Source organism: Pan troglodytes, chromosome 21 (genome assembly GCF_028858775.2).
Source record: "Pan troglodytes isolate AG18354 chromosome 21, NHGRI_mPanTro3-v2.0_pri, whole genome shotgun sequence".
Taxonomy (NCBI): Eukaryota; Metazoa; Chordata; class Mammalia; order Primates; family Hominidae; genus Pan; species Pan troglodytes.
The window spans coordinates 26,541,845-26,566,359 of record NC_072419.2 but is presented as its reverse complement, the minus strand read 5'-3'; the positions used below and the strand labels follow the sequence as shown (position 1 = coordinate 26,566,359).

General features: G+C 40.7%; 1 protein-coding gene and 1 long non-coding RNA gene across 2 annotated transcripts; one reads left to right on the top strand and one right to left on the bottom strand.

Moving 5' to 3' along the window:
• Positions 1–2,444: 2,444 nt before the first annotated feature.
• NAA20 (N-alpha-acetyltransferase 20, NatB catalytic subunit) lies at positions 2,445–18,827 on the bottom strand. The gene is made up of 6 exons (XM_514540.8): positions 18,647–18,827; positions 13,618–13,642; positions 10,344–10,434; positions 9,192–9,327; positions 3,424–3,569; positions 2,445–2,968 (listed from the first exon to the last, which is right to left on the bottom strand). Exons 1-6 carry the CDS (start codon positions 18,697–18,699, stop codon positions 2,883–2,885), a joined length of 537 nt encoding a protein of 178 aa, XP_514540.2. The 5' UTR covers positions 18,700–18,827; the 3' UTR covers positions 2,445–2,882.
• Positions 4,698–7,174, top strand: LOC134809192 (uncharacterized). The gene is made up of 2 exons (XR_010154290.1): positions 4,698–4,773; positions 6,980–7,174. It is a non-coding gene; the product is annotated as an uncharacterized LOC134809192 (long non-coding RNA).
• Positions 18,828–24,515: the final 5,688 nt, after the last annotated feature.

Genomic DNA, 24,515 nt, shown 5'->3' with positions numbered 1-24,515 from the left:
GAAATTGATTGGTATCTTTGATGGCTACTTTTTAAGTTATTTTTTAAATGCTCTTGGGTTAGCTAGGGGTAGGGATTGCAAGTAAAGGACTTTTTTAACTGCTGGATTTGTTTTTCCAACTGAGTCCAAACTTTTCTAATGTCTGTCCACATCATGCATTAGGAAATGTAATTAAGGTAACATTCTACAGTAACTTTTCATGTCATACCCATAAAGATGATAGTTTATGCATTCATCTGCAATGTGTAACTTTTTCATGTCTTCAGAGTCACAGACTTGAGTTCATTTCCCAGCTCTGCCACTCATGATTATATAACTTAATTTTCATTTTCCTCATTCACAAAATGGGCCAATAGTTTGACAGCTCATTTTGAAGATTACATTATAAAAGGAATATACCTGGTGGGTGCATAGTAAGTGCTCAGTAAATTGTTCTAAGCCACTTTTAAAAATGGTTTCATTCCTTGTAGAATTGAATGCGAGCGGATTAATTTACCTTACCTTCTTACTAGTGGCCAGTTATATTAAGTGTTTTTTAGAACAACACTTGGAAAATAATTTGCAGTGATTATATTTCTGAACAAGGTTCAGAAAACATTGTTTACCAAGAATTTAGTCTAATTTCAGTTAGGCGCTCATCAGTTCTCCAGAGTGGTTGAGTTTGTAATACCTTGTTTAAAGAATAATGGCTTGTTCACATGTGTGCTATGAAAAATGATGTCCCATGTTCACATAAATTTGGGAAATTCTGGACTAAGACTTAAGTCTTGTTAATCAAATCTCTTTATAGTTAGGCTTCTGTACCTTATGTATCTCCAGTAGCAATGTTGCCATATTATTTCCCAAACTTAGTGGACAATGGAGTCATTTCTACCTAGAGTACCAGTAAACATCTCCTAGTGTGCTATAGTAGAAAATGTCTACTTCTCACTGCTGACATGTTAAACTTACTCTTGGTTTAGAGCATGTGTAGAAACACCTAAGGTAGCTCTATGCTAAATAATGAAGAGTAGCACAAGAATGAATGTATTTGCTGATATGTTGCTCACATTCTCAAGCAAAAATTCAACTGCATTAACCGATCTGAGAGTTTTCCTTTAACCTGGACTGTGTTTCTCAAGCACATTTTTTCTTTGTTCACTGCCCAAGGACTAGAACTGTATTTTTAAGGTTGTTTTCCCCTAAAAGGACCTTTAGTAAGCAAATTTATTATTAAATGTGCACATCTTATTCACCCAAGGGAATAAAAGCTACTTCGTAATGTTACTAAATTTTATCTTGAAAATAACAGTGTTTGTTTGAGGACAGAAGAAAATAGGACTGTTGAGATAAAATCTGTTTTCAGCCTGACTGCTTTAGTCACTGGACGAGCATCAGCTGCTGCGGTGTCAGATCACTTCTCGAGTAGAGGTCTGCCTAGTGAGTGAGCAGGCGAACATCATCTTAATAGCCTTTGGCTCACCCAGAGTCAGGGAGAGATGAAAATAATAGGTCAGAATGCAAGTGACTTAATCACAGTCTTCCTAGAATTACCTGTTTATGTTGCATGAATGCATAAGAAAAAAATTCTGTCATGTTCCCAAGGTAGAATTGTAATAAGCATGTGCCACTGTGAAAGCTGGAAGGGAAAAAGCTATTCTCTAACAGGAGAACATAAAGATTCACTTCTCTCCCACCCTCAACTCCACCAAAGTAAATCCTTTCGATAGTAAAAGTTTAATAATTTCTTGTGGGTTTTTCTTTAGTTAAGTCTTTCACTAACTGGATATTTTCACATATTACAGAGGAAGACACTACACATAAAATACATGGTTGGCCTATGATATAGTTATATGGCCTTTCTTTAGGAATTATGTTCTTTTCCCTCTCCAAAAAAAAAAAACCTCAAGTTTTTTTTTTTTTTTTTTTTTTGGCTTTTTAGAAGGGCAGGATTTAAGCAAAGCATTGTGAAGAGGAGAAAAGATCTAGGACTAACAAACAGTATGATGGTATGAACGCAGGTGGCTGGGAAGAATTTACTACACGATAAGAAGGGAGCTTCTTAAGTATGCTGGACAGTGACTGCTTCAAGTGTGCATTTTTAAAATACTATGTATGGAAGTCACAATTTAATTAAACGTATCTTAAATGATGACCTTTCACAATCCTGATTATTTTTTTTTTTTTTGAGGCAGGGTCTTACTCTGTTGCCCGGGCTGGAGTGCACTGGGACGATCTCAGCTCACTGCAACCTCCACCTCCAGGGTTCAAGCAATTCTTGTGCTTCGGCTTCTGCGTAGCTGGGATGCCCAGCTAATTTTTGTATTTTTTTTTAGTATAGATTTTGGCCAGGCTGGTCTCGAACTCCTGACCTCAAGCAATCAGCCTGCCTTGGCCTCCCAAAGTACTGGGATTACAATCTGATTTAGTTTTACAAATGACTAACAAACTTCAGAAAACATTCATAGAGTCAACAATGTATTATACATCTTAGATTTATACATTTCATATATGCTTTTAAAGCTTCAATTAACAGTTCAATACAAAATTTAAAAACAAATATATGCAGCAGTGGTTCTCAGGCACAGAATTGAGGAGGAGACTGGAGCAAGTCTTTTCCCTAGCATACATACAGTGAATACTATGAACCATGAGAGTGGTATGTTTCCTTCTGACCTAGCTGCCTTTTTGATTGAATTTTGTTACAATGAACAGCTTTAATAGGTATGATATTGCTAACTGGAAACAATGAGATTTAAAATAAATTGATAACCTGTATTTTCTTGAAGTCTTTAAGACCTAAAATGATTACTTTTCTCCTAATAGAGCTCCAGAATCATCCAATGAAAATAATATTGTCCATAAAGCATCTAGAGTATCTGCCTAAGAACCACTGCCCAGGGTTATTCAATGTCTTCAGGCCTCACAGGATGAGGTAATGGTATGATGGATTTCTTCTCAGTATCCCTGGAAAGTGCTTTCCTCATATCTGTAAAGAAGCAAAGTTTAATATAAACACCCAAAAAACGTATTATATCAAATGTAAAGTGTATAGGTAAAGTTCCCATAAGAGGTTTTATCCCCTACCCCCACTTCACCATATTCTAAGCAAAATGTATTTATAAATGTCTCCCAATTGCCAAGTGTACCAGATGCTAACCAAACCTCACCCAGTATTCAGCTCACAATACACATTTTCTCGTTAGCAAAATAATATGTATGTAACAGAGTGAAACAGTAAGGTACAGAAATTAACCATTGGTTAGTTAATAGGTAAGTTAATTACTACTACTAATAGGTTGATAAAGGTAGGTTGAGGGAGATTTAAATTTTAAAGTCAAATATGATTCTTCTACATTTATTAAAATAATCAAATACTACAATCTGTAGAAAGAATGTAACTGTTTCAACTTCTTGGGGATACTGCCATGGAAGGGAGCTTACCATAAGCGTCCTCATCAGGCTCCCCGTTGCTGGCCGAATAGTACTCTATGACCGTCCTATATACACTGTAGCCCAACTGCTTGTACATGTTAACTGCAACTTGGTTAGATACTCTTACAAAGAGATCGACAAAAAATCCACCCTTTCTTTAAAAAAAAAACAAAAAAGGAAAATGTTAGAATGTGAGAAACCCTAGAAAGTAATAGATACATACTTTTTTTAAAACGTGTTTTTACCTTGCTCTGACTACTACTAAGAATGGTAGTAATAGGACCTTGTAGCTGATTACATGGTAACAGAAATTTGTATTACTTAGGATTTATGACAATTACTTTGCAGTGTAAGATGACGACTTTATGTTTGCATGCTAGTATTTCAAAAGCAACACGTTTTCTTAAAAGATAAACTCAAGGCATTTGTTCTACAAATTCACCACCTATTACAGTTTCTCCTGTTTATGAAGTTTATATACATGGAATCATATATTCTTTTGTCTTTTGCTTCTCTCAGTCGACTAACATTGTAAGAGTCAGCTTCAAGAGTGGCTGGGCTTGTGCACAAGTCATTCACGGTCCTGTTGATACGTTTCTGGCTTTTACTATTACAAACGATGCTCCTGTGAATACTTCTGTTGAGTGTCTCACATAAGGTCTATAGCTAGGAGTCTCACTGTTGTGTCACAGGGCACATCTTCGTTAGTTAATGCCAAACTGTTTTTCCAACTGGCTTGTACCAACTTACTCTTGCACAGAAGTGAGTAAGCCTCCATTCCACAGCAACAAGGCTTGGTGCATCACATGTTTTTATTTTTGCCAATCTTACAGTGTAACTATATCTCAGATTTTAATTTGTATTTCCAATTACTAACAATGCTGAATATATTTCTGTTGGTTGGCCATTTAGATTTCTCCTTCTGTATACTACTTAAATCTTTCATACAATTTTTCCCCCGCTACAGTTCTCTATGTATTGTGAATATTCAATACTGTGTAATGTCTGCAAGTATCTTTTTCCAATTTGTGGTTTGTCTTGTCATTATCCTTATGTTATCTTTTGATAAAAAGTTACTTCACTTCAGTGAAGCTGAATATATGAATCCTTCCCTTAGCCTTTTTATGGCCTTTTAAAAAAGTTCTACACTGAGGCCACAGAGACACTCTGCCATATTATATTCAAAAGACTTCTTAGTTTTGGTTTCACATCTAGGTTTTTAATAAATCTGGAGTTGATTTGTGTATGGAATAGTGGTAATCTGGGAAATTTTTTTTTCCCATAGGGACATCCAATTGTCCAACCACCTTTACTGAAAAGTCTATCTTCATACTATTGATGTGCAGTGCCTCTTCTGTGGTATGTTAAAGTCCATATATTCTTGGGTCTGTTTCTCAAATTCTGTAACACTGGTCTAGATATACAGCACTAAGATATAGTCTCACTCTTTACAGTCTGATACCTGGAGGGGCACATCACCCATTTTTGTTGTTCAAGAATACCTTGTCTCTTTTTTGCTCTTTCTGTTCCTCTGTATGTTTCAGAGTCAGCTTAACAAGTACTATAAAAAATGCTTAGGATTTTGACTGCAATTACATTGGAACTGCGGTCAATTACCTGTTTTACTGTATCCTCTAATCCAGTGATAGTTTATCGCTCCACTTATCAGGGCTACTTTAATATCTCTCAAAAAAGTTTTTTAAATGTCAGAGAGGTCTTGCATAGCACTTGCTAGATTCTTAAGTACTTAATGTTTTTTCATGCTATGGCATCTTTTTCTAAATTTTACTGTTTATATATGTATAAATACAATTGATTTTTATACTGACTTTCTATCCAACAACCTTGCCTACCTTTTATTAATTCTAAACATTTATTTCTAGATTCTTGTGGATTTTATATTTGTATAATCATATCTGTGCAAAATAAGTAAGTTTTGTTTCCTCTCATATGTAAATACAATTGATTTTTATACTGACTTTATATCCAACAACTTTGCCTTTTATTAATTCTAAATATTTATATTCTTATGGATTTTATATTTATATAATCATATCTGTGCAAAATAAGTTTTGTTTCCTCTCAATCCTCCTATCGTTTATTTTTTCCTGCTTTCCTGTGCTATAATTTCTAGTAAATTACTGAAGCGGGACTAACTTGTCCCTAATTTCAAAAGGAAAGCATTCAGTGTATCACTACTAAATATATTTACTACAAATTTCTTGTAGATATTTTTCAGGTTAAGGAAGTTCCCCCTTTCTATTTCCCAGTTTGCTAACAGTTTTTATCAGGAAGGAATATTGGATTTTATCAAGTTTGCTGCACTTTCTAAAATAACCAGTGTTCTCCTTTAGTGTGAAGTTGAAACCACCTTGTTCCTGATGTCATCCTATTTATGTAGTGCCAAATCCACTTTGCTAATTATTTTTCCGAGATTTTGCATCTGAGTGAGATGTTCCTCGAATTTTCCTTTCCCATATTTTGTCAAGTATTGTTATCAAGGTTATCCTGGCCTTAAAAAATAAGTTGAGGAATGTTCCCTTTTTTGGCTTGTGCAAAATAGTTTGTGTAAAAGTGACCTTTCAGTCATTATTTCTTAAATGTTTAGTAAAATTGGCCAGAGAAGCCACAGCTTTCTTCGTGAAAAGATTTTGGGCTACTGATTGAAATTCTTTAGGGCAGGGGTTGGCTTATAACCTATTTTGCTACTGCCTTCAAGCTAAGAATGGTTTTTGCAATGGTTGTTAAAAACAAAACAAAACAAAACAAAAAACTATGTAACCAAGACTTTAGGTGGCCTGTAATGCCTGAATATTTACTATCTGACCCAGAAGAAAATTGCTGATTCTTGTTCTATAGGCTTGACAAATTTCTATCTCATTGTTCTATCAATTAGAAAAAAGCATGTCTAAATCTCCCATTATAATAATAATTTGTCTATTTCTCCTTGTAGTTTTGTCAATTTGTGCATTTTTACTTTGAAATGATGATGTCACTTGGTATATACCATTTTAAATCGCTATTTTTTTTTTTTTTTTTTTTTTTTTTTGAGATGGAGTCTCGCTCTGTTGCACAGGCTGGAGTGCAATGGCGTGATCTTGGCTCACTGTAATCTTCGCCTCCCAGGTTCAAGCAATTCTCCTGCCTCAGCCTCCCGAGTAGCTGGGATTACAGTCACGTGCTACCACACCCGGCTAATTTTTGTATTTTTAGTCGAGACGGGATTTCACCATGTTTGGCCAGACTGGTCTGGAACTCCTGACCTCAAGTGATCCACCTGTCTCGGCCTCCCAAGGTGCTGGGATTACAGTCATGAGCCACCACTCCCAGACTTGTTACTTCCTTGATTAAATATTTTATCAATATGCGGTGACCCTTTTTTATGCTGGTAATAATTATTCAACTATAATTTAACTATTATTAATAAGTATTCTAACTTTCTTTTGGTTAGAATTTGCAAGGTAATTTAAAAATTTACTTTCAATCTTTCTGTATTAAAAATATTTTAATATATTTTATACATATTTCCTGTAAACAATACAGACAGCCTTTGTCTTTTAAATAGAGTCATCATAGCTGGCCGTGCATGGTGGTGGGCGCCTGTAATCCCAGCTACTCAGAGGGTGAGAGAGGAAAATCATTTGAGCCTGGGAGGCAGACGTTGCAGTGAGCTGAGATCACGCCACTGCACTCCAGCCTGAGCAACAGAGCAAGACCCCATCTCCAAAACTAATAATAAATAAATAAAGTCCTAAGTCCATTAACGTTTACTGTTGTAATTACTGACAATATTTGGATTCTGGGCTACCATTTTATTTCATGCATTTTGTTTTGCTGGTTTAATTTCCTTTTTCTCTTTTTTGGAGTTGACTTCTATCATTCAATTTTTCTTCTCCTCTACTTGTTTGGTTTCTATTTTTAATGTATACATTGTATGCACTATGTATACATGTATATAGTGTATATAAGCATATGTATATGTATCATGTATGTGTATATGTATATATATGCCTACAAATGAAGATTACTTAAATCTTAGCAACTAGTCTAAAATAATGAAGGCTTAGAAACTGGAAGGGAAGAGAGCTTAGTGGTCTTCTACTCAGAGGGAGAATCTATCATACAAATACCCTAAATTATATGTGCAAGGTCATAGCTAGTTATGACCTGCTTTTTTTTATTATTATTATACTTTAAGTTCTGGGATACATGTGCAGAACGTGCAGGTTTGTTACATAGGTATACGCGTGCCATGGTGGTTTGCTGCACCCATCAACTCGTCATCTACATTAGGTATTTATCCTAATTCTATCCCTCCCTTAGACCCCCACCCCCGACAGGCCCTTGTGTGTGATGTTCTCCTCCCTGTGTCCATGTGTTCTCATTGAACAACCCACTTTCTAACTCCCTGTTCACTATACAATAATGCCAAATACTTTTTTTCAACATAATGCCAAATACTTTTTTTCAACATAATGCCATTAATAAATGTGTGTAAACTATAATCATGCTAAAATTTTCTTCCCTTTGTTTGGTCTAGAGAGAACTTTAAAAAATCTTAAAGATTAGCACCGACTTCTTTTTCAGCTAACACAATTTCTTCTCTGAATGAGTTTGAGCTCCTTTGCCTCTAATTTGGCTTGAAGTCTTTGTCAGGCCACAGTTACTTCTTTAAAACTTGCCTTTATTAAATCTAATAATTAAGTAGAAATTAAGCTCAAGAACCCTTCTCAGCAACTATTCTCTTTCCTACCACACTTTTAGGAAATTACAGTGGAGAAAGAAATGGCAGCTTGACAACAGGTGAAGCTTCTACAAACATCTCTCTTCTAGAATGAAGATACGAGGAGGGGACTTCTCTTCTATTTATTGTATTACTTTTATCTCCAGTAATGAAGAGGTTTGATATATACAACACGTCCCTTAAAAAAAAAAAAAAAAAAAAAAAGATGCCATGCTGGCAGTTCGCAAACTGTGCACTCAGGTGCCCTAAAGTGTCCCAAACTCATACAGCCACCAAAGGATATTTCGAATGTTCAGGGAAAACAGCAAAACCTTACATGTCAGATATTGGCAAACTAGTTTGAAGTAGTTCACAAATTCAACGTAAGATCATGCTACATTCCTCTTAATGACATAATATTTCTATGAAGCTGAGTTTCTGGCAGTTGCTGTGATTAAAAAAAAATACTAGATGAAAATCAATATGAAACAGGAATGCAGGTGGTTCTGCCAAGTCATTTAATGTCCAACAGGTGCACACATCTCATTAGTAGCTAGCCACAGTTATTTAAGAATGAAATGAAAATATTTCTTCTTTCAATTTATTTTTTTTCTAAATGGCTATTAGCTGTTAGGCTATAAATACTTATTAAACAGAATATAACTGCTTAAGACTGAACTATTTTCTTTTGGCTGAGGAGCACTGCTAAAAATTTATTCAGATGCCAAGGCAATGGTAACAGATTTTAGGAATGTGTGCCACCGTGGCAGGAACACTAAGAGAAACCTCGAGAGCTAGCCTTTGGAACTGATTCCACCAATTCCTCGGCTTATAGGCCTACAGCGGGTCACTACAACACTTTGCCTTAATTTCCTCAATGGCAAAATAGAAACAATATCACTTTGACTATGTGACAGAATTGTTCTAAGGACTACTGGAGATGGAAGATGAAATTCCTGTGAACTGTAAAGCATGACAGTTATTCAGCCTGAAGGGGAAGAAAATGGTGAGGGGTCCACAAATCACTAAGTGTATTTGAACAACTGAATCTCACCTTTCTGAAATCTCCTCTAGTAACTCCATAAGTTTAGCAGCCAAACCAAGGCGTCGAAATTCTGGGGCAACAGACAGAGCTGTGACGTGCCCGTGCCATTCTTCCCTAGCTACTGAGCCTTCTGCTTTACCCATAACTGCCAACAACAACAAAAATCACATTCAGTAACTAGACATTGATTTACACATAAATATGGAATTACTGTTCAGTATGTTTTTATTACAAAGGAAACTAATAACGAAGTTTTTAAGTACCACCTGAGGTCATCCAGCTAACAGTTAGTGCTTCTATTTGAAATTCACTTGTAAATGTAACACTATATGTTACATTTAGAATAGTTCTAAAATCAGAATTAGAACAAAAAAGAATGATATACTTAAAACACAACTAATTTTGAAAAAAAAAAAACCAGAGTATGTATTTTTTCAAATATCTGCATTTCATATGGGTGTGGGTATATGTGGGTACATGTGGATGTACACATATAGTTCAGAGCTAAAGGTTCTGTTAGTAATGCTAATTCAATGAGGATGCTATGATGCCTGCATTATGTACTAAATAAACCATGTAGAAATTTAACAAAAGTATAGAATGAAAGATTTTTTTTTTTTTTGAGACGGAGTCTCACTGTGTCACCCAGGCTGGAGTGCAGTGGCATGATCTCAGCCCACGGCAAGTTCTGCCTCCGGGGTTCAAGTGATTCTCCCGCCTCAGCTTCCTGAGTAGCTGGGATTATAGGCACGCGATACCACGCCCAGCTAATTTTTTGTATTTTTAGTAGAGGCAGGCTTTCACCATTTGGCCAGGCCGATCTTGAACTCCTGACCTCAAAGGATCTGCCTGCCTTGGCCTTCCAAAGTGTTGGGATTACAGGCGTGAGCCACTGTACCTGGCCTTAGAATGAAAGATTTTTTTTTTTTTAGAATGAAAGATTTAAGAAGACTAAGACCATGTCTGTCTGGTTCACTGCCGTTATTGCCTGGGCCTAGCACAATGCCCAAAACAGAGATCAGTAAGTTCTTGAATTGTTGAAGAGGAAATAAAATTACAAGCATCATGATTATATTCCAATTCTGCAGTCTAAAGCAATCAGTTGAAATCTATATTAAAATCTTTACCTACTCCACAAAATACTAGTGGTATTATACTTACTATAACCCATTAATTCTCCACCAGGTGCCTCTGCAACAATGAAATACTCTGGCCAGTGGGCGAGGTATTGTAGGTAGAAAGGAATCCCATACTAGAGTCCTGTTAAGGAGTGTGAAAAGTAATGGACAGTAAAAAGTTCTTCATTAAGGGATATTGTAAAAAAAGTTTCCTTTAAAAAGTATACTGTTACTTTATCCCCAGCTCTGTATGAGTCCTATAATCATACATACCATTACATGAAATATTTAGGTTATCACTGATTTTTAACAAAATTGCCTGGACATATAGCCTCAAGTGTGGAATGGTGATAGCACTGTCTAATAGAAAGCAGAGAATCAGGACCCCAAAGTTCTACAGTCTACTTCCATACTGACCATACCATATCTAAGTCTCTCCATTTATCATCTGATATTGTTTGTTTGCGGTCTGCCTCCTCTTAGTCTATGAATATCATGTTCCCTCTGTCCCTGGTGCCTGGTACGCAGTAGATGCTTAATACACTGATGCTTACATAATTGCACTGAAAAATTAATGGCTAGTTCCTACTTTGACTTCAGCTATGAGACTGTGAAAATAACTTTACAACCTAAGTCCTTCCAGAGCCAACTTAATTACCCAGTTTTTCCTCTCCACTGATTCAAATCCTGCATTTCTAGTAATGCAGATAAAAGCTGACTTAAGGAATCAACTATGTTAACAGTAAATGCCTGAATAATTTGCTCATGACTTCACTCTTCAACCTTGGGATATCCTTACTGACATGTAATCATTCCTACATTTCTCTTCTTCTTTTTACTCTGTCCTTTAATGGATGAAAATATATTTCTTGTTAGTATAAACTTTCTGATGCAATTTATCAGAGGACACCATCAATCATACATAAATACATTTTTTAAGTTCCTGGAAAACCTGTTCCGTGCGAAATTCTTCAAAATCTCCTCTGAAGGACCATCATTATTTTGAATACCCCTCAAATACAACCCTTAACATGGCAGGACAGCCAGTCTTCCTGCCGGCCAGCCACTGACATATACCACAACCATCTCTTCTGTGGCTAACAGAGGAGTCCCAGACACCCCTCCCTCCCATCAACCTCTAGGACCTAACAGGTTACTTTCAAATATAGGCTCACCTGGATTATGGGACTTTCACTGCAAATTTTAAATGTCACTGGAAGCACACCATATAAACGGATTTGCATCCTAAAATCCTTCCTTCCTATATAGTGAAACTTTTGTCATTCAAAATTCTTCAAAAATCTTAAAAGTGGTGATATCATTAGTCATAATTTAAAAAATCCAGATGAACACTGCAGAGATTTTTTGCTTTTCCCATTCAGTTTTGTTTCTGATAGGTAGTCCTGTTGCTGCCTGTACCTGTAAGTTAATTTTTACTGCTGTATAGTATTTCTTTATGTGAAGAGACACCTTAAATAGCCTGTATCCTGACAATGGACACCTGGGTCATTTCCAGTTTCTCAAAAAAATGTTTGAAATCCTTCTTCAGTACAGCTTAATTTACTTAACCATCTCCTGATTGTTGTGTGTGAATCTTATTCCAAATGCTTAGTAACTCTCCTGCAATAAATAATTTTTGTAATGGTATAACTCAGGGGTTAGCAAACTTTTTCTGTAAAAGGCCAAATAGTCAACATCCTAGGCTTTGTGGGCCATACAGTCCCTGCTGAACTACTCAAACTGCAAAAGCCACAGAAAAAAATATAAATTAATCAGCGTGGTGTCCCAATAACATTTTATTTACAAAAACAGGCAGTGGGCCAGATTTGGCCTATGGGCCTTATTTTGTCAACCACTGACAAACTGCCTCTATTTCTTCTTATTTTCAGCTTTCAGGAAATGGAATTACTATTTCCAAAGTGCCTTCTGGAAAGATAATAGCAATTTATATTGTCACTAGCAATTTATGAGAATGTTCCTCTCACCTCACCATCATCAGCACTGAGGTTTATCATTTTTTAAAATTTTGGCTGATACATAAAATATGGCATCTCATTTTGGTTTTAGTTTACATGTCTTTTGACTGATGAGACTGAACTCTTAACATGTTCATTAAGCTCCTATATGCCCTCTTTTGATAAATTACTGGTTAGCAGAACCCTCCTACCCACCTACAGTAGATACAGAGCATAACCCAGAATCCGAACTTTGTGTTGTAAGCCACTAGAGATGTGGGGTTATCTGTTACAGCAGCATAACCAGAGTATCCTATCTTCACATCTTGGCCCCATTTTTCCATTAGGACAATAATAGACACTGTTCATTGTTACCTCAAAGCCTTTCTTCACTTTAGTAACAAGTCCCAATTTATAAAGCAGGGCACATTTCTGGACTCTAGATAGGATTCGGTAGACAGGTGAAGCATGAAACAGGTGCTGGTCAATGAGACAGAGCGGGCCTGTGTGGCATTTCCCAAAGGTACTCTCCTTTTTTTTTTTTTTTGAGACGGAGTCTCGCTCTACATGTAGCCCAGGCTGGAATGCAGTGGCGCGATCTCGGCTCACTGCAACCTCTGCCTCCCGGGTCCTGGTTCAAGCGATTCTCCTGCCTCAGCCTCCTAAGTAGCTGGGATTACGGAGTGAGCCGCCACGGCTGGCTAATTCTTATATTTTTACTAGAGACGGACGGGGTTTCACCATGTTGGCCAGGCTGGTCTTGAACGCCTGACCTCGTGATCTGCCTGCCTTGGCCTCCCAAAGTGCTGGGAGTACAGGCCCAAAGGTACTCTTAAAAGGGAAGAACACCCTCACCTCCCCCTCTGCTGATTCTGCTGCCGGAAACATGGCTGTGATGCTGTTTGCTGTGGCAGCATCTGGAACAAGGTTACGGCCACCCTGGGAGTGGTAGAGTGCTTAAACTGCAAAGAGCCTGGCTGTTGGTGTCTTCATGGAAGCATCACCTGCCTGGGACTGCTTATCTCCAGACTTTGTTCACACTGGAGACTATGCAGCCACCTTGCTGAAGTCACTGTGCTTTCTGGTGAATACAGCCATGCTGACTCCTGAGGGGCAAGGTTGGCAGGGGAGCTATGATGTTACAGATTTCTACCAAGTCATGATATTAACAGTTTGTCAGCAGATCTAAGACAACTCTTGTTCTCAGTTTCACTTTTTAAAATTGCTTTCAGTGTTGCTTATGATGTTTCCTGACCTACAAGTTTTTAAACTTTTCAGTACTCCTCTGTGTTTTCCTTTCATTTCTCTGTTTTCTTTATTCTCAGTAAATCTTCAACTTTTTTTTTTTGTAAAAAAGGATACAGTTTCTGTAAGTGGATCCAAGTTACTGAAAGAAACAAGAGAAATGTCTCTAGTAAGCAGCGTTTACAATAACCAGTTGAAATAAGCCTGCTAAAGCTAACAATAATATGCCACAAGGAAAACAAAACATGTTTCATCAACAACTTTAAGGCCAACTTTAGGGCTGAGGCAGATGATCTAACCTACCTAATAGCCATAATAAGCTGTCACAGCAACTATTAAGGTGTTTACATATGTTTTCACTTAACTGCTACTTGCTTCTTTAAAATTCAAGTTAATAAATCTACATCTTGTGTTTTCTAAGTGGCAATAAATTGCTAATGGAACTGGAGACCAACTAGGGATGTATCTCGCAGAGACAGAAGGTCAAACTCGCCCGCTGCAGCATCCAACCCCATGGATCCTCCCTGCCTGTGTCTGGGTCTTCCCTGACAATTGCTCCTTTATTCCACCCTCTAAATGTGGTCACTCCCACCACTCGGTTTTTGCTCCCCACTCCTAGTCTACACTCCCACCTCCCTGTCCCCACTTCCCCATTCCTATGTGTTCAATCACGTGTTCTCAGTGGATGCCTCCCAGCCTGGCTCCGATGCTGTGGGCAGCTCACCAGCACATCCCAGCACACCATTCCCAAATCTGCATTCTGAAAACCCATCTCCATCCCCTCACTTCCCTAGTCAATTAATGGAGCCACTATTTTGTCAGGTTCAAAACCAGCTACTTTTCAACTGTTCTCTTCCGATTTCTAGTCAAATTCTCCTTTGAGACCCATAACGATGCTAGTCATATCATATTTCTGTAGTCCAGCAGTTCTTAAACTGTTTGGTTTCAGGACTCCTTTACACTAAAAAGTTACTGAAGACTCCAGAGAACTTTTGTTTATACGGGTAATATCTACTGAGATTTAAAAATTTTAAATATTCACTCAAAAATAATAAATCAATTACACGTTAACACAAATACCTTTACCAAAAAAATCACTATACTTCCGAAAACAAAACAAAACAAAATCCAGTGACAACAATGGCATTGTTTTAACAATTCTGCAACGTCCTGCTTAAAAGACAACGGGATTCTCAAGCATTTGTTATGCTTGCTGCTGAAAGATCACACCTTGGGAAGCTCCACTGTGTACTTGTGAGGGAATGACAGTGGAAAGGATGAAAAACCTTCTTAATACATCATGAAGATAGCTCTAACCTCACACAACACCTGAAACAATCTTGGGGACCCCAAACCCTGGCCCACTCCTTGAGAATCACTGCTCTAATACAGTGCAGGGAGTCACTCCACCACACCTTTCGACGACTGGACTGCTTTATCTCCTCTTGTCTGCCCACCCGCACCCTCACCTCCAGCCCCGCCATCTCAGGGGCTTCCTATCTCATCACTAAGAAGAGAAAACAGGAAGAAGAAGTCTTCGCCAGAGTCCCCCCCCCCCCCCACCGAACCCACGCACACAGGCATCTGCACCCATATGCTACTTGCTCTCCTGTCAATAGGCACGGAGTGCGGGCGAGAGACCCCCTCAGTACTCGGGACCCTCCTCCTGCAATTCTCTTTCCCTCCTGCATCTGCATCTTCAATTTCTCTTTGCTGGAAGAAATGTACAAATATGATGTGCACTGAGCCATCAGCTACTCTTGAACAGCTTCCCACTCCTGGGACAGCCTGAAATGCTGTCTTCACTCAGCTTCTGAGACCATGGGGTTCTCCTCTCACCTCACTGAGCCACACGATCTCCTTTACTTGAACACTTGATGCCCTAAGGCGCCATCTTATAGACTCTTAGCCTTTTTTTCTACACTTGTGCTGACCCCCAAATTTCCATGTTTAGCTCAGACCTAATCTTGAGACGCCCATGCCCAGATGCCTTCCTGGCCCCTCCACCTGGGTTTCTTGGTGCACTTGGCAGAGAAGCTCAGGTCTTACGATGGCCTCTCCAGGCCCTGCCCTTCTAACTCTCTGCTGTTATCCCCTTACCCTCCCATGCTCACTCTGTACCAGCCATGCGGCCTGCCTCCTATTTGAAACAGGGGTGTCTTCACTTACTGTTCCCTCTATCTGGAAGCTCCCCTGGCCCCCAGTGTTCATGTAACTCATTCCTAACTTCCCCAGGTCTTTCTTCAAGGGCAGTCTCCCTGAACCCCCAAACTAAAGCTGAATCCCCACTCACTTCCAGCTTTCCTTCCCTGCTTCTATTTTCCTTTGTAACTGAACACTAAGTTCCACATGACTCCCCGCACTGTGATTCCCAAGGTGTGGGCCAGGATTTGAGGGGGTCCCCAAAATTGTTTCAGGTGTTCTATGAAGTCACAGCTACTTTATGATACATTAAGGTGTTTAGAGGGGAAAATCTACATTCTATAAAGACATCTTTTTGTTTATGTCTTGTTCACTGCTGTGTCTCTAGAACTGGCACACAGTAGGCACTCAAATATTTTTCCAAGAATAAAATATGTGTTAAATTAATTGCAGTGTTCTACATCCATGGATTATTTCAATTCCAACTGCATCATCTAATCTGAGTCATTCTCAGAGTTTTCTACCAAAATGCCCTAATCAAAGAGGCAAGTAAATACAAAAAAATGGGAACCAGGTGTGGTGGCTCACACTTGTAATTCCAGCACTTTGGAAGGATTAGGTGGGAGAATCACTTGAGCCTGGGAGTTCCAGACCAGCCCGGGTAACAAAACAAGACCCTGTCTCTACAAAAAAATTTAAAAATTAGTGGGGTGTGGCAGCACGTGCCTGTAGTCCCAACTACTCGGGAGGCTGAGGCAGGAGGATTGCCTGGGCCTGGGAGCTTGAGACTAAAGTGACCTAGGATCGTGCCACTGCACTCCTGTCTGGGCGACAGAGCGAGACCCTGTCTCAAAAAATAAAAGAAAATGGGGAATAAGTGGAGTTCCCCTACTGGCACCTTCTGAAGAGGCCACATGATTCTCTGAAATCTAATATTTTCTTGCAAGTGTTCCTGTGTATTTTCTTTCTATTCATTTCCATGTAAAACTGTTGTCCTTTCCTAGATCTTCAGTTAAAACTGATTCTCCATGAGGCTCCGCCTTTTCTTGAAGCTTCAAGGCACCCGGTCACCTCCCATGCTGCACCTCCCAAACTGAAGCCTCTGTCAAGTCATCATCTCTGGGCCACTGCCAAGGCCTCCTGAATGGCTTACCTGCCCAGTTTACCTGCTGTCATCACATGACAGCCCACAGAGCTCAGTGGTTAAGAATTTGAATCCATCACCTGGATTCTACAGTGAACACTTTGCTACACTGGCTTCATCATTTCTCTCTGCCCACCTATCAATCCTAGATCCACTTTTAAAAACAACAGGGCAGTACGTGAAAACGAAAAACCAAGTGGTTCCGATTCAAGGGTCAGGAGGATAGAAAGGACTATGGGATGAGAAGGCTGGGAACACTTTAAAGAGAAGGGTGAGCCTCTCCAGAGGCTCCAGGTGGGTTAAGACCCACTCCAGAGCAGTGGATCGCAAACGGAATGTGCGTTTCTAACATGGTCCCCTGACCACAGGCACCAAGTCTTTCAGAACCACTGCTCCAGAGCCAATATCCTTGGATGAAGTTCCTTGCTTTACTCATTCTCACCTGGGCCAATTCACTTGTGCTTGCCATGCCTTGGTTTACTCATACACAAAATGGGGGTGACAGCACCTCAAAGAATCGTGAGGATTAACTGGATTATTACGTGGGCACTCAGAACAATGCAGGGAACAGTGAGTTCAACACAAGTCACCGTAGCTACCAGACTGGCCCGACAGAAAATTCTTTCCACAGGATCAAGTCTAAACCCCTCCTGTTTCACCCATTTCTTCCTGACTGCTCAGTGACAGAAACCAGCCACTAGATTCGCACTGATCCCAGTTGTCTCACCGCACTTCAAGTTTCCCCACTTTCATGCCCCGCTCCTTCTCCGGAACTTCCTTCTTCCTCACTTACCAATGTGTTATCCATCTTCAAGGCTCACCCCCTCTTTGAAATGTTCCCAGCCATCTTATCCCATAGTTCTTTCCATCTTCCTGACACTTGAATCGGAACCACTTGGTCCTTAGTTTTCACATACCGCCCTGTTGTTTTTTTTAAAGTGGATCCAGGACTGATAGATGGCAAGGAAGGAGAGATACCAGTGTAGCAAAATGTTAACGGCAGAATCCAGGAAAAGTGTCTATAAAAGCACATGGTGAAATTCCTCCAACTTTTCTAAATGTGTGGGAATCTTCATAATAAAATGTTTTCTTAAAAAAAAAATTGGTACCTGCAAATCAGAGGTCTGGCCTTAACTCGAATCCAAAGAAACTGCATCCAGGGCTCTGGGCACAGCGAGCCTCCCCTAAGATCTGCCGTGACTCCTCACAGAGGAAAGGTGTGTACACCGGGGTGCGCAGCTACAGTAACTAAACTTGCAAACACTAACCATGACTGAGACAGCATCTGCTGCAGGGGACACAGTGATCAGTGTCATTTCATTTGGATACAATTTAACCACGGCCACCAGGTGGGCTTCACGATGTACACATCCCAACAGCTGCTGACCAGCTTCCGATCCTCGCAAGCCCCCTCTGCGGCCCGGCCTTCGGCGGTGCCCACTGCCCAGAAGAGGCGCGGCCCGGCCACGAGCCAGCAAGCAGTAGGGCAGGGCGAGAAGCCCAGGTCGTGGGCTCCAGGCCGCGTCTCCAGCTCGCCCCATCACCCCAGCGCCTCCTGACAGCGACCACGAGCGGAGGCCCGAGCGCTGCCCCAGAACCTGCGAGCTCGCAGGGTCCAGAGACAAAGTTTGAGCACCTCGGCCAAGGTCGCCAAGGCCGGCGTGCGTCGACTCCAGGCCCACCTCTCCCTGGACCCTGTGGTCCCAGGGAGGCGCCCGCGTCGGCCGGCGGGGGGTGGTTCTCGCGGGTCCCCGCCCGGGCTTGGGGTCCGGCCGGGAAGGCGCGGCTGGGGCCGGAGCTGGCGGGGCCGGGAAGCGAGGCCCGGCCAGAAGCGGCTGGCCCTAGGCGCGTGTCACTCACATGTTGTTGAAGCGGAACAGGTCGTCGCAGGTGAAGGCCCGTAGCGTGGTCATCGCGCCGCCGCCGCTTCCGAAGACCGTTCGCCAAGACCCCGCGCCCGCCCTGCCGGAAGTCTCCCGGAGCGCGGCCGCCGCGGAACCGAGCGAGACGGGGTACTGCTTCCGGGCTACGAGTTGCTCGGCAACGACAGCAGCAAAGCAGCTTCCTCTGGCGGCCGGCGGCGGGAATTGCCAGGTCGCTCCTGTAAGGCCTCCGCGGCTGTGGCTGCCCAGAACCTCGGAACCCCTCCCAGGCAGCGGCTGCAGAAAGCAGGCGGCGACACCTGGGAAGGAAAGAAGCTGCTGGTGATGCGGAAACCCAAGCAGAAGAGCGGAGTTCGCAGCCACCCGGTGCTGCAGAGTAAATGAGGAATGGGAGAATTTATGACCCAGAATCACTTGTCCCAGTGTTGCGAGTTGCAGATGTCATCTTAAAATGTCAATACCACGTTTAAAAACAAAAAGAAGGCCGGGCGCGGTGGCTCACGCCTGTAATCCCAACACTGGGAGGCCAAGGCGGGCAGTTCGAGACCAACCTGGCCAACATGGCGAAACCCCCTCTCTACTAAAAAAAAAAAAAAAAAAAAAAAAAAAAGGAAAGAAATAAAAATTAGCTGGGCGTGGTGGCACGCGCCTCTAATCCCAGCTACTTGGAGGCTGAGGCAGGAGAATCGCTTGAACCCAGGAGGCGGAGGTTGCAGTGAGCCGAGATCTCGCCACTGCACTCCAGCCTGGGCGACAGAGCTAGACTTGGTCTCAAAAATAAATAATAAATAAATAAAAGCAAAACGAAATGTAAAATTGATTTTGATAGTACGCTTTATTTTACCCATTTATTTTTCCTATTTGGGAAAAATATTTTTCCCTGACCCCAGTTTATTATACCCGAAATATCATTTCAACATGTAACCAATCAATACTCAACATGTAATCAATCAATAAAAAAAGTAATGTGATATGTTACATTCTTTTTTGCAAAGACTTTGAAATCCGGTGTGTATCTTACATTTGCAGTGCATTTCAATCTGAGAGAGCAGCTGTCATCGGAAATGCTTGTTCTCTATTTAGATTTCATCAATGTATGGTTAAAAAGCAGATTCTCATATCCAAGCGGTTCCAAATATACTGTTTTCAAATCGCTGAATCAAACATCAGTTTTTAAATTTAAAGTAGTTAAAATTAAAAGTTAAAAATTCCTTTATTCAGACCAGACACAGTGGCTCACGCCTGTAATCCCAGCTACTTGGGAGGCTGAGGTGGGAGGATCATTTGAGCCCGGGAGGTAGAGGTTGCTCTGAGACATGACTGCACCACTGCACTCCAGCCTGGGTGACACAGCAAGACCCTGTCTCAAAAAGATAAGATAAAGAGAGAGAAAATACATAAAGCAAGCAGGAATGCTGAAATGTATTTACACATGAGTGTTAAACTGGTCAATATCCACAGAGCTGTAATCACTGTCTCTCCTGGGCACTGTATAACACTATGCATTTGTATTTTATGGACAAGAAAAATTTTCATTACTATCAATTTTCCTCAGCTTACAAATTTGTAAAATTTTGTATTGTCAAAGACAATAAAAAGCAGAGAAAACCTGGAAACGTGTACTAGACAGTAATCTTTTTCTGGCCATTTCAAAGTGTTTCATAATTTTTTGTGTGTGACATGAACTAATGTTGATTTGAATTTTGTTCCTTATGAAGTAGTGAAGGTTTTTATAATATTTTTGGCTCTGATTCATTGGTATTATAAACATTAGAAGTTTATAGCTACTTTATGTTTGTATCTAGGTAATGGTGGAATAAACATGATTTTGATTTTTAGAAAAAAACACTGTGGGTTTAACACAAAGGTAGCATTGGAACCCTGCAGAAACTGGATGCTGTGGGCCAGCAGTTTGCAAGCACTGATACGAATTATTATTCCGATTTTGAGGCACAGATCAGAAATATCCTATAGCTACGTGGCCATTCCAACACATGGGGTCAGGGGAACGTGCAGGGCAGTACAGAGAATATCCTGGATATTCACCAGCTGGTTCTCCCTTCTCTCCTGTTTGTCTACTTATTTTTAAACTGTTATCAGTTTCCATTGCTGATTGCCTCCTATGAATTAGCATCTCGAAGGGTGGCCAGTAAATGCCTAGCAAATATTGATTAAATAGCTGAGTGAAAAAGTGGCACACAGGTTACCCAGAAGATAATGTCATCCTTGGTAGTTTACAAAGAGGGTATTCACATTCTCAACAAAGGTATTTCACCTCTCTGTGCCTCAGTTTCTGTAAAAGGTGCATAATCATAGCACCTACTTCATTGGATTATTATGAAGATTACATGAGTTAATATTTGTAAAGCAGTTATAACAGTGCTTGCCACATTTTAAGTGCCATATAAGTGTTTGTTAAGAAAAATAATGAAATTAAGTATTTTGCATTTTGAAGGATCAGAATCTGGAGATGTAGAGTTAGGAGAGGCACAGCCCTCAATCATAGACCTTAGCACAAATGGCTCTGGAGGGGTGATGTTTGCTCATAGTCCCCGATGAGCAGCTTAGAGGAGATGGGTGAGGCTTTGGAAGCCGCTTCCCTTTCCTCTTATTGTCTTGCTTCAACCAGAAAAGTCTACATGTTGACACACTTGTTTTATGGGTTTTAAAAATACCTTTTAGGGCTATTTACATTCTTAAAGACTTTTTAATAAAAAGGATATATGCACATTATTAAGAAATCAAAGACTTGTGGAAATGCACAAAGAATAAAGCAACAAATCATTGAAAATTTTGCCACCTGGGAATAAACCATGTTAACCCTCAGATAATTTCAGTCATCTCTCTATGTAGATTAAGGGGAGTGAGAAAGAGACTTTTACTTAAAAGGGATTCTAATTATATATGTTAATAGATTATGAAGTATAAGGTATTACTGTACTCGACTTTTTTCTTGAATTTAACAGAAGAAAAACAAATCAAATGAAAATGAAAGAGTGCCAGGCGCGGTGAGTCACGCCTGTAATCCCAGCACTTTGGGAGGCCGAGGCAGGTGGTTCACCTGAATTCAGGAGTTTGAGACCAGCCTGGCCAACATGGTGAAACCCCGTCTCTACTAAAAATGCAAAAATTAGCCGGGGGTGGTGGTGGGCACCTGTCATCTCAGCTACTCGGAAGGCTGAGGCAGAAGAATCGCTTGAACCCAGGAGGCAGAGGTTGCAGTTTGCTGAGATTGCACCACTGCACTCCAGCCTGGGCGACAGAGGGAGACTCCATGTCAATAAATAAATAAATAAATAAATAGGCTGGGCGCGGTGGCTCACACCTGTAATCCCAATGCTTTGGGAGGCCGAGGCGGGTGGATCATAAGGTCAGGAGTTTGAGACCAGCCTGGCCAACATGGTGAAACCCCATCTCTACTAAAAATACAAAAAAAATTTAGCCAGGCATGGTGGCGGGCGCCTGTAATCCCAGCTACTTGTCAGGCTGAGGCAGGAGAATCGCTTGAACCCGGGAGGCAGAGGTTGCAGTGAGCTGAGACTGTACCACTGCACTCTAGCCTGGGTGACAGAGCAAGACTCTGTCTCAAAAAATTAAAAAATAATACAAATAATAAATAAATAAATAAATATGAAAATAAAGAGATTGCTGAGCAGCACAAAATAAAAGCTTCTAAAAGTTTCCTGTAAAGTTTAAGATATGTATAGTATTATCTTATATATGTATTAAATATAATTTCAATTTCCTAATGAGGATAATTAATTGTCAAAATCAGATTTTTTAATAAAAATTTCAATTTAGGCCACTATTGACTCTTTTTTGTGTTGTTTTGTTTTTGGTTTTTTTGCTTTTTTGAGACAGGGTCTCGCTCTGTCTCCCAGGCTGGAGTGCTGGCAAGATCTCAGCTCAGTGGAACCTCTGCCTCCTGGGTTCAAGGGATTCTCCTGCCTCCGCCTCCTGAGTAGCTGGAACTATAGGTGTGCACCACCACACGAGGCCTTTTTTTTTTTTTTTTTTTGAGACAGAGTCTTGCTCTGTCGCCCAGGCTGGAGTGCAGTGGTGTGATCCCAGCTCACTGCAACCTCCGCCTCCTGAGTTCAAGCGATTCTCTGCCTCAGCCTCCTTAGGAGCTGGGATTACAGGTGCCCGCCACTATGCCTGGCTACTTTTTTTGCATTTTTAGTAGAGACGGGGTTTCACCATCTTGGCCAAGCTGGTCTTGAACTCCTGACCTTGTGATCCACCAGCCTTGGCCTCCAGGAGTGCTGGGATTACAGGCGTCAGCCACTGTGACTGGTCTTTTTTTTTCTTTCTTTTTTTTTTTTTTTTGAGAGAGGGTCTCTCTCTGTTGCCCAGGCTGTAGTGAAGTGGCACCATCTCAGCTCACTGCAACCTCCACCTCCCAAGTTCAAGCGATTCTCGTGCCTCAGCTCCTGAGTAGCTGGGACTATAGGCGTGTGCCACCACTCTCTATAAAGCCACATCAGTTTTTCAACTATATGTCACCTAGTTGTTTGGTTTTAAGTCTATGATTGAGTGGATGTAATTGTCATTCCCGTTTCTTCTTACAGCTTTTCCCTTTCCATTCTTCATTCTGATGCATGTATGGGTTGGCTGGGTTTCTCTGCTGAGCTTTTGTTTGTTTGACTTTGCTGTGCTTTGTTTTTCCTCGGGCTCATGGTGCTGGTGCTCTATTCACAGAGCGCCCTTGTCTCTTAGGATGCTCAAGTGGAATATTGGCTGGATATTCCTGGATCCCATGTTCTCTCCTCCAAGATTTTGTAAACATCATTACTCCATTGTTTTCTGGTGTTTAAAGTTTCTGGGGGAGAAGAATAAGGCCAGCATGAGTTTTTTTTCCCCCTTGTATCGTGACTTAATTTATGCTGGAGTCTAATTATAACATTTCTAGAAATATAATTATAACACTTTTAGAAATAAAACTTTTTTAACAGCGCATGTGTTTTAAACCTAGTGAATCTGACAATTTCAGCAGTTTAACACTGAAATGTACTAAAAACTTCAAAACAGAATCACTCATACATAGCTGATGGGAATATAAAATGGTGCAGCCCCTCTGGAAAACAGTTTGGTAGTTTCTTTACAAATTGAACATGCAAACATGCAACTATCACTTAACCCAGCAATTGCATTCCTGGGCATTTACCCCAGGGAAACGAAAAGTTACGTTTTTATCAAAACATCTGTATGAATATTTAAGCCGGAATCAAAAGTCTGTGTACCCTGTGATTCCATTTACATGGACATTCTTTTTTTTTTTTTTTTTTGAGACAGGGTCTCACTCTGTCGCCCAGGCTGGAGTGAAGTGGCACCATCTCGGCTCACTGCAACCTCCACCCCCCAGGTTCAAGCGATTCTCCTGCCTCAGCCTCCCGAGTAGCTGGGGCTATAGGTGTGTACCACCACACCTGGCTAATTTTTATATTTTTAATAGAGATGGGGTTTTGACATATTGCCTAGGCTGGTCTCAAACTCCTGGCCTCAGATGATCCATCCACCTCAGTCTTCCAAAGTGCTGGGATTACAGGCATGAGTGAATGTGCCCAGCCATTTATATGACATTCTGAAAGGGCAGAATTATAGGAACAGAAGAAAACAGACCAATGTTTCCCCAGGCTGGGACTGATCACGGTGGTGGCTACATGACCAAATGAGTCTGTCAAAATACATCAAATGTGTACTAATATGAGTCAATTTTACTTTATCAAACTTACACCTTAATAAATCTGACTTTAAAAAGAAGAATCACCCAGCACTTTGGGAGGCCATGGTGGGAGGACTGCTTGAGGAGTTGGAGACCAGCCTGGGCAACAAAGCGAGACCCC